The 16,120-nt window shown below is 43.3% G+C and overlaps 1 protein-coding gene across 1 annotated transcript in view; it reads left to right on the top strand.

The window, feature by feature from the left end:
- The window catches only part of KCNQ5 (potassium voltage-gated channel subfamily Q member 5), a 186,392-nt gene that overhangs the window by 152,626 nt on the left and 17,646 nt on the right, over window positions 1-16,120 (top strand). The window contains exon 11 of the mRNA XM_019538157.1: window positions 8,906-9,014. Within this exon, the coding sequence (XP_019393702.1) occupies window positions 8,906-9,014 (109 nt within the window). The remainder of the gene's footprint in view (window positions 1-8,905; window positions 9,015-16,120) is intronic.

Raw genomic sequence — 16,120 nt, forward strand, 5'->3', positions numbered from 1 at the left:
AACCTGTAGGTATGGTGCTGGTTGTTCCTTCCGAGGTGCATCACCTTGCACTTATCTGTGTTGAAAGGAAGTAGGAAGCTTGTAAACAGCTTGTTTATATTGTTAACTTCATATGTATACATGTAGTCGCAGAAGTGTTACAAATAGTTTTTTATTTCCTGTAAGATGACCAGCAGTTAAAGACCATCAATTCCTTGCTTATGTTAGAATATGGGTTATTATATAGACAGCTATTCGTAAACATACAGAGAGACAGAGAAATTACAAGCAGGCGCTAACGGCATTTTTACGTGTGCTTCGGGGGTGTGGGAGGGTGCTTTAATTAATGAGCCGTGCTAATTAAAAGTGCCCAAGTATCACGTGTATCAGCATCCCCATGCTGAAAAATGGATTCAAACGAGCGTTAGTTCAAAGTGCTCCGCCACCATATTTCAACACGGGAATGCTGATCCACTTGATGGTAGAGTCTGCTGGAGCATGTTAATTTCTGGCTCCAGCAGACTCACTTAATCTGCTTCAAGGCTTAATCGAGTCTGTTCCTACACGCTGGATTTCCAGCATGCTGAAGCAGGCTCTCTGCACCTGTATAGCCCAAACAAGATAAAAGTGGATCTAACACTAAACCAATAATTACAACATTTTTTTTCAGTATTCAGCCAGGTCTAAGAGTTAAGTATACAAAAAAAAGTCTCCGTGCAAATACAGATCACTTTAGAATGTAAAAACAAATGTAAAATTATAATTTAAAACTTTTGAAAGTAAAATTAACTCCACAATGCCATTTGTCAAGGAAAACAAAGAAAGACCTATTCTAGCAGTGAGAAAAGTACTTTATTAGCATAAGGAATGAATTCCTAGAACTACTCCATCTCTTTCTGTTTCTCTGTCGAGCTTTTGCCTGGAACTTTCCCAGCCTTCCTGACTGGGTCCCTGCTACAGTTTTGAGAAACATTATCCACATCCTTAAACCCAGACACACAATCTGGTTTAGATTAAGTTTAAAATATTTAACCACATATTTTGCAATGTATATTTAGTATGTACATAATGTATGGCCTGAAAGCTTAAGTTGACAGGAAATAGTTTCAATACTTTACAAAAGTATTTGGAGCACAAAGTACTTGCAGGGATGGGTAGATGGGTGTTTGATCTGAGAATAGTATACATAGGGCAACATAACATCGTGTCAACAGTAACATCATGTACCATTTGTCCTACATTCAGAAATTGTAAGATTGGACTTTATTCTTTTTATTCCTACAGGATTTAAGAATAAGATAGAATGAGTAAATTTCTAGACCTTGATCATTACTGGATTATTGTTCCTATCCCATGGCTGTTTCCAGAAAACAGATGAAGAGGATAAATGCTCTTCTATTCTTCCAAACAGACAGAACATCCTGGGCATTACTAACATTGATAGCATAGTGCTGTAAGGAAAATCATAGCAGTGTCATAGTTTTATTGAAGCCAAAGTACATTGCTAAATAACAAAAAAACTTTTCTAAAGGAAAAGGCATATGACATTTGTACAAAATAAATCAAACTTCATACATAATTTATAGTATATACCAAGCCATACAAAATTCACAATATCATATTATCCCATGCATCTATATGAAGTATGTACAGCAGTAGAATTTGTAAAGGGAACACATGCATAGTGTGTTGAATATCTTAATATTATACAATGGCTGTAGTTATTATGTCTTTATATGTTTGGTTGTGATGTGCTATTTGCTACAGAATTAAATCAAAAGAGATCTTTAAAGGAAAAAAAGCACAGGAAATTAAATAATTGGAAAACTGTACATCTGAAACAAAGGCATAGCTAGATTATAGCGTAAGAGAGATTCACCTTGAGGTCTCTTCCTGTACTGATATATGGGACCTCCAATGAGAAGGGTCATCCTAGGATGAGGAGCCTTTGGCTGTTTGACAGCCATGGACATTTGTTCCTCCTGCCCTCATTCTATATATATATAACCTGGGCTTACAATAGACAGATTCAAATGAGTTAAGACAACAATGGATGGACCATCAATTTGAAAGTAACTACTTAGCTGGCTCCATCCTATCTAGAATTCTTTACTTTTCCTAGAACAAAGTCTAGGATCAAAGGGGAGCCTAAATCATAAAGATGCTGGCTTCAGGAAAGAAAAAGGGCTAATGGGTTGCTAAAAGACAAAAGTGACACGCACACTGAGGGTAGAAGCAGATATCATCTGATGTGTTATTTGCATTGCCATAATTTTTTTAAGCAGAAAGTTGGGGTTCCCTGCTTATGGTGTCCCTCCCAAGGCTCCCCAGCAGCATATCTCCATAAGTACGAACAGCCTGAACAGGTCCCAGTGTGGAGACATGGGACCCATAGAATCCCCAGTGCCCTGTGCCTCCATACTGGGACCCACTTACACAGACCAGTCCCAGAATCTCCAGGGACACATCTGGGTAAGCCAGGAAATCCTGACTTTCCTTCTTACCCAGACGGGTCCCCAGAGTTTCCAAGGGCAGGTCTTAGTAAGCAAGGAAACCCTGACCTTACCCACATTCCCAGGACCCCTTCCCATATGATTTCTGGGGACCCATCTAGGTAAGAGGATTTTCCTGCTTGCCAGGTAGGTCTGCAGAGATCTCAGGGGTGCATCTGAGTAAGCAAGTAAACTCTATTTTTTTCTGTTTACCCAGACAGGTCCCCTGAGATCCTGGAGACATGTTTGGGTAAATGAGGAAAGCCAGGCAGGTACTCTCTGGACTTGAGCAGCCCAATGCTGCCTGGGAATTCCTGGATTTCACAGGACTGGGCCCCTCCAGCCCCCAGAGAACACATCATCCCTTGTTCCGCACCATCAATGGGCAAGACAAGGGGGCAGTACATGGCAGCACAGCTGATCCACTACATTTGGCAACATATATTTCTAGCCTGAGAGATACAAGGACTGCAGCAAGCAGGCTGACTCTCCTGGCTCAGAGATGGGAATATGCTGAACTTAACTTTTCTGTCCATAGCTCTGTTAAGCTTAGGTAAGTAAATATATGCATATAGGACTCTTTGTTGTGTTAACCAATTGTCCTTAATACTACAATCCCTTTGGCAATTAAAAGATACTTTATATGAAGAGCTACTTCATATCTCCTGAGCTACTTTGCTCAGGAGATTAGTTAGTGAGGTGTTAAAGCTCAAGATCATTGGCAAAACGGAGGTCCAGGAAGGGTGGTCGTTTCTCAAGGGAGCAATCCTATGGGCACAGAAGGCAACAATCCCATTGCACATAAAAGGAGACAAAGGGGCCAAGAAGCCATTTTGGCTGAACAGGGAAGTCCAGGAAAGCCTAAAGGCATAGAAAGAGGTATACAGGCTGTGGAAACGGGATAGCTGCCAGGGAGGAATATACCTCCCTGGCTCGCACTTGCAGGGAATCAGTTAGGAAGGCCAAAGCAGGATTAGAATTTAGGCTGGCAACAAAAATTAAGGACAACAAAAAGTCCTTCAGGTACATAGGGAGCAAAAGGAAGGCACAGGGTAGCATAGGACCTCTACAGGACAAACTAGGGCAATTGGTGACAGAGAGGGGGGGACAAAGCTGAGTTCTTCTATGCATTCTTTGCATCTGTATTCCTAGACACAGACCAAGACAAATCTCCCAATTGGATCATAGATAGTCACAGGAGGGATACCAGCTCACCAACTGTTAGTGCAGATTTAGTGAAGGGGCAGTTGCTGGATGTGTTCAAATCAGTGGAATGTGTTTAAATCAGCCCAGATAAACTTCATCCAAGGGTGCTGAAGGAATTGACCAGTGTCATAGCAGAGCCACTGGCACAGCTGTTTGAGCACTCATGGTGCTCCAGTCAGGTCCCAGAGGACTGGAAAAGTGTCAGTGTGTTCTCTATTTTCAAGCAGGGGAGGAGGGAGGAACCAGGAAACTATAGGCCAGTTAGTCTCACCTCTATCCTTGGGAAAATTCTGGAAAAAATCTTTAAGGATCACATTTGTGGAAGCCCAGCAGGGGAAATAATGCTAAAGGAAAATCAGCATGGATTCATTGCAGGTAGATCCTGCCTGATTAACCTTGTTTCTTTTTATGACCAGGTCACAAAATCCTTAGATGCAGGAGTTGAGGTAGATGTCATCTACCTAGACTTTAAGAAGGCCTTTGATACAGTGTCTCATTCTGTTCTTGTAAATAAACTGACAGGCTGTGACGTAGATGATTACATGGTCAGGTCGGTGGAAAATTGGTTTAGGGGTCGCACCCAGCAGTGGTGGACAGGTCAATATCGACCTGGAAAGATGTGGGCACTGGAGTCCCGCAAGACTTGGTTCTTGGACTGGTGCTATTCAGTGTCTTCATCAGTGACTTGGACGAGGGTGTGGAGAGCACCCTGTCCAAGTTCACAGATGATACCAAATTCTGGGGCAAAGTTAACACACCAGAGGGTAGGGAGTGGATCCAGGCAGATCTGGACAGGTTGGAAAAATGGGCAGAATGAAATAGGATGCAGTTCAACAGAACCAAGTACAAAGTGCTGCACCTGGGCAAAAAGAACCACCACTTACAGGCTGGGGGGAGGACCTTCTCAGCAGCACAGCAGTGGAAAGGGATTCTGGAGTCATAATGAACATGAGTTGTCAATGTGATGAAGTGATCAACAAGGCTAACTGCACTTTATCATGCATCAGCAGATGCATGACAAACAGGTCTAGGGGAGAGCTTGGCAGACCCGGATCGGGTCCATGCCGGTGGGATAACCTTCCCTGGCCACGTCCCCCAGCACAGCTCCCCTGTAGCGGAGGGCATGCTGTAGCACCCCTCACCCTCCCGGCTCCTGACCTGAACCACTGCAGCCACATGCCTGCATTGGCTCAGTCCAGAAGGAATGTCTGTACTGTTACAAACCGGTTCAACCTAGGCAGGTTACACAACCTGCAAAGGTTGAATCAGTTCAAACTCCGGCTTTTTCAATGTCTGTCCCTAGTCGTGGTACTTTACATGCAGGCCCCCTCCAGCTCAGGCTGAGTAAACCCCAGCTGGCAGCTTGCTCCCTGTCCCTCCTCCCTTCTTGCTGACAGCCCCAGGGGCAAGACAGGGCTGCATCAGCTCAGCCCCAATTGCACCACAGATTAACCCTAAGGAAAACAAGTCCCCTAAGGTGCTCTAAAGTGGAGCACCTTCATCTGATACCTCATTTGATGAACGCTAATTTGTCTCATGTTCAGCCACTTTTAAACAGCTCTGCAGCCATTCATGTGTGTCACAGCACAGCTATAGAGCACTTTCAGGGGGCCAATCATATGAAAAATGGAACTTCTGTCTGTGCCCCCAGTCTAAGAGTGGTCACACTATCTGGTTCCATCATGAGTTAGATTCAGCAAACCAGGCCTGTTACCTAAGAAATGCACTCACGAGGGACTGAAAGGGTCGCAAAGAGCTGCTCTTCTTGAAACTATGATGCATACATAAAATTCCACTGGAAAATTCATCAGAGCATGAACTTTGATTTCAGTGGGAATCTAAATTGGAAATTTTTCCAAATTCTTCTCCAACTTTTCCCCTTGAGTGTTATAAAGAAATATGAATGTTTCTCATCTGAAACACAACTGGCTTACAGCTTTTCCTCAGCAGGATCATAGACATATGGTACTGAGCTCCTGCCATGCTGAGAGAAACTTATGCTAGTGGAAATATTAGGGAAAAAAAAAGTAATTTATTAGGAACAGCACCTCTTTTTCATGCTGGTTTAAATTTACAGGAACTTTCCATTGTGTGTCTTTAAATATATTTGGAAGGCTCTTTTTTTCTTTGCATCTGCATATGAACTACATAGAAAGCTGCACAGTTTGCATGATTCTGTTTCCACGCCAATTCTGCACAGGTGTGTTGTGCTAACATACCTCTTTCACTAATTAACCTACACTCAGCACAAGATCCAGAGAGGCCACCATCTACAAATACATTTATTTCAAACTCCACTCTTTCTGTTCTTACAATTGATTGTTGACTTGAACAGCTCTTCCCAGTAAACACCACTGTAACAGAGTAGAATAAGATTCTAGATGATCAGTGAGAATAGCACTAGAATAAAAGGACACCATTTTCAGTATAATGCTGAGGGGTGAACCAGGACATCACAGCAATGGGGGAAGTTATTAGAAAGGCTAATCAGGGACAGAAGGGTGGGGCACCTGAAAAGTTCATTATTATTTATGGCTTGAAGTTATTATTTTAATTTTTAGCACGTGTGGAGATGAGCTCCAAAGTGATGTACAAGAAATAAAATAACAGAATGATTATATAGTCCATTTCTACTTGTTAATATTGGTGGCAGGCATCTAAGCCTTTTATTTGGAAGGAGGATGGTGAGGCTTGCCTATTTTATGCGCAAAATAATTTTGCATCTTTGGTGCAAAAGCATGTAAAACAGTATCAGAGGGAAGAATACATCACATAATTCCAGGCCTTGAGTCTCCTTATAGTATCATGAGTATCATTTGAAAACATTGCCAAAGCTTTTAATATTATTCTTTATTAATACAAACAATTTTGGTTATAAAACTGAGACTTTTTCAAAGATGTTTTCATTGGGGGGAAGGGGGAATGGGAGGGAAAAGAAGGAATGATTAGAGATGTTATAGAACAACTCCTGTTGTTTATAGCTAACAGAAGATGATTCTTCTGGAAGTACCAATTCAGTATGATTCAAAAGGTGTCAAAGGTTAGGGCACTAGTAACGGACACAAGTTTAGCTCCCCACTGTGCCACCTATTTACTTGTCATCTTGACCAAGGGCACTACTACAATTCAACTTAAAGCTGGATAGAAGCCAGCTATAGAGTTATTACACATTTTTAAGCACTAACTTTATAGCTAGTTGGCTCTGTTTATAGCTAGATAGTCATTTTTATCATGTGATAATTACTTTGCATGTGTGGACAGTCTAAATGTATTGCATGATTAATCAGTAAATTGTGTAATATATGTAATATGCAGCAGGGGACCAAGCAGTATAGTCTCTGTTTTTCAAAATTCATCTGTAAAATATTAATTATCAGCCCATTCCTGCTTTAGGTTGTGCTGAGGCAGTTGCAGGCCATGGATCAGAGAAGGCATAAAAGTGACTTAGTCATCTTTACCATATCCTTTCTGAGCTGTGCCAAGCAGAAGCTTAGTGCAAGTCAGCATCCTAGGTAGTAAATTGTGTCCCAAATTTGATATTTTCATTTCTCATCCAAAAAAGTGAGACAAAAAGCAACAATCTTCCTGTCTTAAAGTATATCTCAAGTTTTTTTTTTTAACACTGGAAGCAAAAATTAGCTATAGGGACACAGGCTTATCTATCAGATTTCAGCAAGGCAGTTTTTGAAGATAAGCATGAAAGCTTTGAAAGAAATAAAATGGAGACACTGACCCAGCAATAAGTATACCAATGCAGGTAGCTTGGCAATGATACTATGTCTCTTAAAATATTTGTCTTCCTAGATTTAAAAGTAATCAGCAAATTACAATGCACTATTTTCTAATAAAAATGTTTTTCCTTTTTTGTTCATCTGCTGATTTTATGCAACATAAATCTATAATAGAAGACTTGGGCTTGATTGTCTGACAGGCCTACAGACACATGGATCTCTTCCCCAACTGCTTCCCACCCATCCCCAATGTTTCACCTCTTGTTTTTTGGGAAGCTCAGGCCCCTGATGAGCTCATGTCTAGAAAATGATATTTCATCCATCACTCTTCTTCTCCAATCACCTTCTAAGACAAACATATACTCATATATTGAATACATTCACTCCCCAGTGGGTGAAATTCAACAAGTGAAGTGTTTAAGAGGAAACAGTCTACTCTAAAACCAAACCTGCTGTGTTTTGCTTACCTTCAAAATATGCATGTTCTACCTAACTTAATGTATGACCTCGTTTTACTCCTCTCCTGCATACCTCTCCACTGTGCCTTGTCTTTATTTCAGATTGTGAGCTGTTCCAGGCATGCATTCTTGTCTTTATATTTGCTGAGGCATGTAAGACACTTTTGAACATTGTAATTAATACATTAATAATAATGCTGTAACTTAAACTAGCATATTAAGGACAGTGGAGAGGGTTACGTAAATAGTGGGTACAAAGGCTTTTCTGCATGGCAGATTGCCTTCATCTCTCATCTCTGGAGAGCAACATGCAATACATAAGTAGCTAAGAAGATTTACGCAGGCCAGCTGAGCAGGCATGGAATCCGTTCTATGTCTTCCTTTGGTTAAACAGAACTTTTACCTGCAGTAGGGCATTTGGTCATTCAGTTGTCCTCACACTGAATGAATATGCTGTTTGGAACAGGAACTTTTTCTGTTATGTGCTATGTATTTATGTGGCTATAAAATAGTAATCATAATCATAACACAACCTGACTATCTATTAAATGTCTTCTAATTTTTCCAGTATTACCCACTGCCTCTCCTTAAAATGGAGAGTGTGATGAGGTAATATTGAGGTGGCAAATGGACCTGGACTTTGAATGCATTCAAATATGCTAACAGGAACAGGGGATGAATAATCTAATAAAGGACAATGACTTTTTTCCACTGTAATTTCTATTATTTCATTTGGTCTCAAAGTAAAGGTGGAAACAAAACCACACAACTGGGCCCTTTTTTCCCCAGGCTAGATAACACTGAAGTAGGTTTGGAAGGGTCTTCTCTGTCACTTGAGTCCAGTCCCCTGCCATCACAATCAACCACATCATATAATCCCTATCAGAAACTGATAGTACTCCATCTCCAAAGTAATTACTACTCTTTCTAGATGGCGATTCCAAAATCTTGCCATTTTCTGATGGTTAAAAAGCTATGGAAATGTACATTTGTTTTGTCTTAAAGTACTTGCTGTTTAGCTTTCTTTTCCTTCTTGCAGCTGATACCACTCTTGGAACAGATGATATTTATGATGAGAGAGGATGTCAGTGTGACGTATCAGTAGAAGATCTCACCCCAGCACTTAAAACTGTCATTAGAGCTATCAGGTAGGTAAAAAATAGTAAGTGAAGAAATATTTGAAAGATTTGTAGCTCACTGTTGAAATCATTATTGGGTTATGATCTTTATGTCACTAGTAAATATGTTCGTATAATTTATCTACCCATACCTACTCATCAATATTAAAAGTTAAACTATTTTGTCAGCTTTAAGCTAACATCTTTTCAACTTTAAAAATACATTTAGTACAACGTGTGAGTTTTGAATGGGACAAGACAGAGAAAAGTGAGGCTTGATTTCTGGTTTACTTTCTGTAATTCACAGTGTCCTCACCATTTTGATGCGATTTTACTGAATGTACATCGCCGTGCCTGGCAAATTTACAATATTTCTAATTTCAACGTACATTATTTATTAATTTTATCATTTCTAAACCCCTCGGAGATGCTGGGGATTGAATCTTGGGCCTCCTACATTCAAAGCAGGCAGTCTACCACTGACCTGTATTTCCTGGATAATTCTGTTTTTTTGATTATCCCATGGAAATTCAGATTTTTAGCAAAATCCTGATGAAAAGTTCCCGGCCAGCTGTAGCCCTACCTCTCAGTACTTTCTCGTGCTTCTTGTGAGCCTCTTATGGGGAAGACTGTGAGGAATGTAAAAGTATTGAATGCACATATTAGAATATAAGCTAATATTTTTGTTTTGTTGAATCTACTGATGGCAGTTAATGCATAGCTTTACTTTATGTTCCAAATATATTCAGTGCTGGCTAGCATGGCCACATATGGCATGAATCACATATTTATGGCTGTATTTGGATGAACACAACAAAGGCAGTGACTATTACTGTAGTCTACTGTTGCACCATGGAGTTAATATCAGGACAGTTTCTTATCTCTCTCCTCCAAATCTTGTTCACCTGTGGAGCAGCTGGGGCTAATCTGATCATGAATGTGGGGTTTTTTTTTCCTCTGGGCACATCTACACATGCGATTAATGCACACAAATAAACTCTGGAGCTTATTGCTCTGGAGTTTTTTGCTCCGGGAGCACTATTTGAATGTGTGCCTAGAAGCAAAAAACTCTGGAGTATATTGCTTCAGAGTTTGTTCATGTGCAACACATGGAGCTCAGTTGGAGCTGCCTGGACTAGCAGGGGTTTTGCGGGGGGGAGGGTCAGCATGCTCCATGTGCAGCCAGCCAGGGGCAACATCTACACGTGTGCTGCTACACAGAAAAAAACTCCCTACCCAGGGTTGTACTTACTAGGCTGTAAAGTAACAGGAGCCCCAGCCTGTGCTTCTCTGCTGCAGCTCCACACAGCCAGCTGACCCTGCTGCACTCTTTAAAAGTAACAGGAGCCCCTGGTAAGGTGGCTGTGGGGAGTTGCAGCAGAGGACTACAAGCTGGCCCTTCATTAAAGGGGAACCTCCTGTGTCTGCCTGGGGAGTTACGTGATGGGAAGTGGGTGGGGCTTTGAGCCATATAAGCATAGGCCCTCAGCCAGAAGGGGCAGTCTGGCCCTGCATGCTGGGGGAAGTGGAGCTTCCAGGGAAACTGCCTGCAGGAAATGGGCCCGTGGACACCAAAGCTACCCACAAAAACAAAAGCAAGAGACAGCTAAGAAAAATAGCTGTGTTAGAGTATTGACCCAGAGTCGGGGAGAGCTGTTGTGGAAGCAGTTTGTTTACATTTCTGTTTGCTTATAGTTCATGTACTGTTATGCTTAAGTTTAAGTCCAATGGACTGGGCTGTGGCTACGGGGGTGGTTTGGAGGCCACAGGAGTGCCTGAGAGGCACCCAGTATAGAGCTGTTTTAGAGAGGTCTAATCAGGGACTTCAGGTGGGACAGAGCAGCATGCAAGCTGCCTAGCAGAGAAACATACAAGCTGAGTAGTGAGGGTTGGGGCCTTAAGGGCTGCCACATGAAGGCCAGGGGCCTAGAGCCCAAAAGGATGAGACAGCTGGAGCCCAGAAGCTGAGGTCCAGGACAGTGGTCACAGTAGGGGGGCCCAGCTAGAAGAAAGGGATGAAGTCAGGAAGGCGGAAGCCCCAATAGAAGTTTGATCCTTGTGGGGCCAAGTGCAAAGTCAGAGCCAGGGGCCCCCTGCCAAGACACTGATTGATATCTGCAAAGCATGAGCATGACTATGGGGGTGGCTGGAGGTCACAATGCTAGCCCCCTTAAAGAGGGAGTAGACCCATGGAGGGAGGGAAAAAGAGATAACAGGCACCAAGGAGTAGGCCACCCCAGCTTCTGTAGGCAGCCCCCCCCCTTTTTATAGTTAACAGCAAGCCAAGGCAAGTGAGAAATAGGAGGCAGAGGAAGTGAGGGAACACCAACTGGCTAGTCAGGCCACTAGAGACACCAGACTACAGGGAGGGAGCTCACAAAAGCCTGTTATAGACAGTCACAGTTTTTAAAGGGGGCACACATCTTATGTATCTTCATAGTAGAAAAAGAAAAAACTGTCTTTGGCAGCAGAGAAGAGTTACTTCTGTATCTCAAAAACAATTCAGGAAGTCAGAGTTCTTTGGGAAGTTGTAGTTGAATTCTGTAGTATATGCACGGACGTCTCAGGTCCATGATACTAGAGGTGTTTTTGAATAACAGTGTCTGTCATGATGCACATGTGTCCTGTGGTACCTCATATACTTGTACCAGTTCATAAAGAACAGAGCAGCTGTGTATCAGTCTCAGTTCCCTCAGTGTCATCTTGCTGGCAGAACCTGCCGAGTGTGTCTACATACAACACTTTACTGCCCTGTAGACTAATCTACTGCACAGTAAAATGTTGCTCTGTAACTGTGGACATCAGCTGCTGTATATTAAAATAGGTGAACACACAGTTTTATACTACCTGTAAATACAGGAGGTAGATTTACTGTGCATTAGCTGATTAATTATGGCACTGTCACATAGCTGACTGGCAAATTGCTCCTGGTCGGTTCAGGTAGCAGGGGACAGGAGAACTGTCCCCTCCCCCAGGCAGCTGTCTGATTCCCAGGCCCTGCTTTGATCAGCTGATCAGAGAGGGGTCTGGGACAATGTTTCCTGCCCTGTGCAGTAGCCTGGTGCCGGGACCAGCTCTGATCTTGGAGCTAAGGCTGGGACAATATCTCTGCTCCCGCAACAGACAGCTGCCAGCCCTGGCTCCAATCTCAAGATCGGAGCTGCGGCCGGGACATTGTGCCCTGCCCTGGGCAGCTGCCTGCTGCCGGGGCCAGCTCCAAGATTGGAGCCAGAACAGGAGAAGGTTGACGAGCTCTCATAATTGGATGAGGCCATTGATGTGGTGTGAGTGAATTAAAATGTGAAGGTAGAAACATAGCCAAGCGTAACATGATGAACGTGTATTACTCCTCAAAATGAAATCAGGTAGAAATAATTCATGGGCTCCAGCCTGGTACAACCTATCTTAAAGTGTTCCAGAGTCTCCTTCTTACCAAAGAAGGAGCAAGTGTTGGAGGGCTCTTGGAACCAGGCTATAAACATACCTCTGTTCACAGCTTCATGCAGGAGCTGCCAGTTTGTCACTGGTGAGCATCAGGACAAAGTCTGAGTTCCTTGCCTGTATATTCCATGCCTTCTAGTTCTTTGCCTGTATATTTTGGAGGTGCATAGGATGGATCTGACAGAGCTTGATGAGGCAGTTTCTTGGTGATGACCTAGGTGGGCCCTAATGACAAAGACCAGAGGGCCAGTGGATAAGAGTGATTAGAAGTGGGGCCAGTGCTTAGGAGTGATTAGGAGTCATTCTCATGGGACTCACTGGAGACAGAAGAATGTCACAGAGCTAACTTTTCAGCTCCTGACATACACATTCAGGAATACCAACTCTGGGCAAGTCAATGCACTGGACAAACATCAGAAATACAACCGACTTGTTATGATTATATGCCACAGGTTCTCCATTCGCTGATACCAAATTCAGGTGTACAGAGGGGACCTCCAGCCTCTCCCAGGTGAGTCTTAAGAGCAAATGCTAGACAACAGGATCTCTTAGTTGGGATATGATAACACAGATTGGGTCCCCCTGTGAGACTGACTTGTGTGAAACCTAGTTCTGGTATTTAGAGCACATCTGAAGTTGTTCCATAGCTAGTTTAAGTTTGTAACTGTTGCTTTAAACCCTTCTCCAGACTTTTGGTTTGTTACCTGGTTCCTGACTTTGGCTTCTGACTCTCAGCAAATACCCTGGTTATAGATTTTGGTCCTAACCATTTGGGTCAGACTCCCAAACCCCAGTTCCCTGAGACCCATTCACAGTAAGGAGTACTAATAAGTACCATATTGAACAGTATTTAATACTATAACTAGTGACACAAATGGGGAAAAACATATGCAGCATACACAAGGAAAGATACAAATTACAAACAATGAGACAGAACTATAATTTTCTCATACAAAAAGAGTCTGTTTCTATAATGGGTTTTTTGTACTGCTTACATATTTGATAGTATTTAGATGGTATTGACAGTTTGCTGTGACCATCAAAGTTGTGTTGGGCAGGGGAGATATGATAAAGGAAGAAAAAAATTATTCAGAGGCACAGATGAAAGCATGTGGTGCCTCTTTTTCTTTCCTTCTGCTTCTGTCTCTGTAGGGATCACAGCCAGTGGAGACCTTGATCTGTCTCTGTTGCTATTTAATGCAAGGTTGGTTTTGAATAAGATATCAGTCATCATCGACCTCACCTTTGGATGAGGCTGCTAACTTTGCATGTATCACTGAGACCTGGCTGGATGAGGCATCTGGGCTAGTGTTTGCCCAGATGGTGCCAGCCAGGTACTTGGTGTAGCTTCAGCCTAAGATTGAAGGTCACAGGACTAGAATAGCAGTAGTCTGTAAATAAGATCTGTTCTTTAAAAGGTATGCAGTGCTTATCTAACATAGAGCTTGTTTATGTCATGTTTGAAGCTAAGGATAGGTTGGGAAATCTACTGGTGTGCTGACCACCCTGCTGCAGCACAGATTCCCTGACCAAGCTAATCAAGCTGGTTTTAGAAGCAGTGTTGAGGTTGGCCAGAATTATTCTCATGTTTGAGTTCAACATGCATGCCGAGGCTGGCTCTTCAGGACATCAGTAGGACTTCATGGCCTCCAGGACAACCCAGGGGCTAGCCTGTGTAATAGGTGGGCTTACACATGAGATGGGGCACATGTTAAACGTAATGTTTTACACTTGCCTGGAAACAAGGGTCCCAATTAGTAGGAATGTCTTTAAGGTGCCTTTGTCATGTTGGACCATTACCTTCCAAGGGCATGTATCCCTGTCCTCTGATGGCCCTGTCAGGGTGGTAGACCAGTTAAGTTAGTCTGCCCACAGAGACTCATTGAGCTGGTGGGATTTGAGAACTGTCTGGCGGATATTCCCACTAATGTCAATGGCTACTCTGTCAATGGCCAATTGGATTTTTAAATAGCACACTGGCCTTGGCCAAAGATACAGAGGCACCTAGACATCCATCCCCACTACTACAGCAGTACAGACCCCACTGGTATATGAAAGATCTGAGGCAGGAGGTCAGATGGTTAGAGTGGAGGTGGCTCTCAACTCATGCCAAAGCTGACCAACTGTGGTACAGTTGGTAAAGGACTGTGCCGTGGCAGCGAGAGTGGCAGCAGCAAAGATGTTTTCCTTCTCCATTGCCATTACATCTGCAAAGTGCATTATGGTGGAACTGTTCTGGGTGGTGAGAATCTAAGTTGTCTCCATGAAACCAAGTCATCATCAGTGTGATGAGTTTGCCACCTACTTTGCAGACAAAACCATGCATATCCAGCTTGTCTTGGGGATCACCAGCTTAGCTGCAGTCAGTGTCTCAGATTGGGGAAATTCTGTCTTGTCTGGTTAATATGAATTAGTTTCAATTGTTGCCACCCACCAGTTTAGATGATGTGCTTGGGGGAATGCAGGCAACCAGTTGTGAAATGGACCCATGCCCATCCTGGCTTATAAAAGACAGCTGGCAGAAAAATTGGAGGCACTGCTGCTGAGTATTATCAGTATCTCCCTTTAAGGAGGCAGGGTTCGAAACATTCCTAAGTCTGCAATTTTCTAGACCCTACTCAGAAAATTCTCTCTTGGTGATGGCTCCCCAGCCAGTTATCGCCCTGTTTTCAACTCCCCCTTTTTGGGGAAGCTCATTGAATGAGTAGTTGCCTGATAGCTTGAGGGACATCTGGGTGCTATCATATTTCTGAACCCCTGCCAGTCCTGCTTTTATCCTGGATATAGTACAAAGACTGTGCTTCTGGCCTGGGTTGATGATCTTCCCATAGAGATCAGCAGGGAAACTGTACTCTGTTGATCCTATTAGACAGAGTACTCAACCCCTGGCCTGTGGCCCAAATCTGGCCCCCAGCTTCAAATCATCCAGCCCACGGGGCTCCCCATAAGTCCAAAATTTTCACAGTAGGGGAGCAGTGGCAGTATTCACTTGATGCCAAATTTCTAAACCCATGGGGAGCCCTGTGAGCTGGATATTGTGGCCCTGGGTACAGGGTGCCACAGGACCTAACCACAGTGCATGGGGAGAGCACAGGGCCAAATCCCAGCACATAATGCCAGGTAGGGGCAGTGCAGGGCCCTAAGGTCTGATTCCAGTGTGTGGGGGCCAGCTGAGTTCACATGGGGCCTGATCTGAGTGTGTAGGGCCAAGTGGAGGCAGCATGGGGTCAGATGCTGGTGGATGGGTGCCGATCTGGCCCACAGACCTGCCCCACACCACCCATCTGGTCCTCAAGGCAAAAAGATTGAGTACCACTGCTATTAGATCTTTCATCAGCATTTGATACAGTTGATCATGAGATATGGATAATGTGTTTCCATGATCTGGTGGGTATTCATGAGACTGCTCTTAATTGGTTCTGTTCTTTACGAGCAGGGAGCTCCAGAGAACAGTGATGGGCGAGTGCTTATTGTCCCCTTGGGACATTTCCTGTGCATTTCCCAGAGTACCATCTCATTGTCCCTCCTCTTCAATGTCTATCTAAGGCCACTGGGCAAGATCACATGGAGATTTGTAGTGAAGTGCCAGTGTACTGATGACACCCATCTCTCTCCTTTTTTTTTGTCTTACCCAGGCCCTGCACTCTCTGTCCTTAACCAATCCCTGGCCACAGTTGGGAACTTGATATGGATGA

The sequence above is a fragment of the Crocodylus porosus genome, unplaced genomic scaffold (genome assembly GCF_001723895.1).
Source record: "Crocodylus porosus isolate Cpor-Errol unplaced genomic scaffold, CroPor_comp1, whole genome shotgun sequence".
Taxonomy (NCBI): domain Eukaryota; kingdom Metazoa; phylum Chordata; order Crocodylia; family Crocodylidae; genus Crocodylus; species Crocodylus porosus.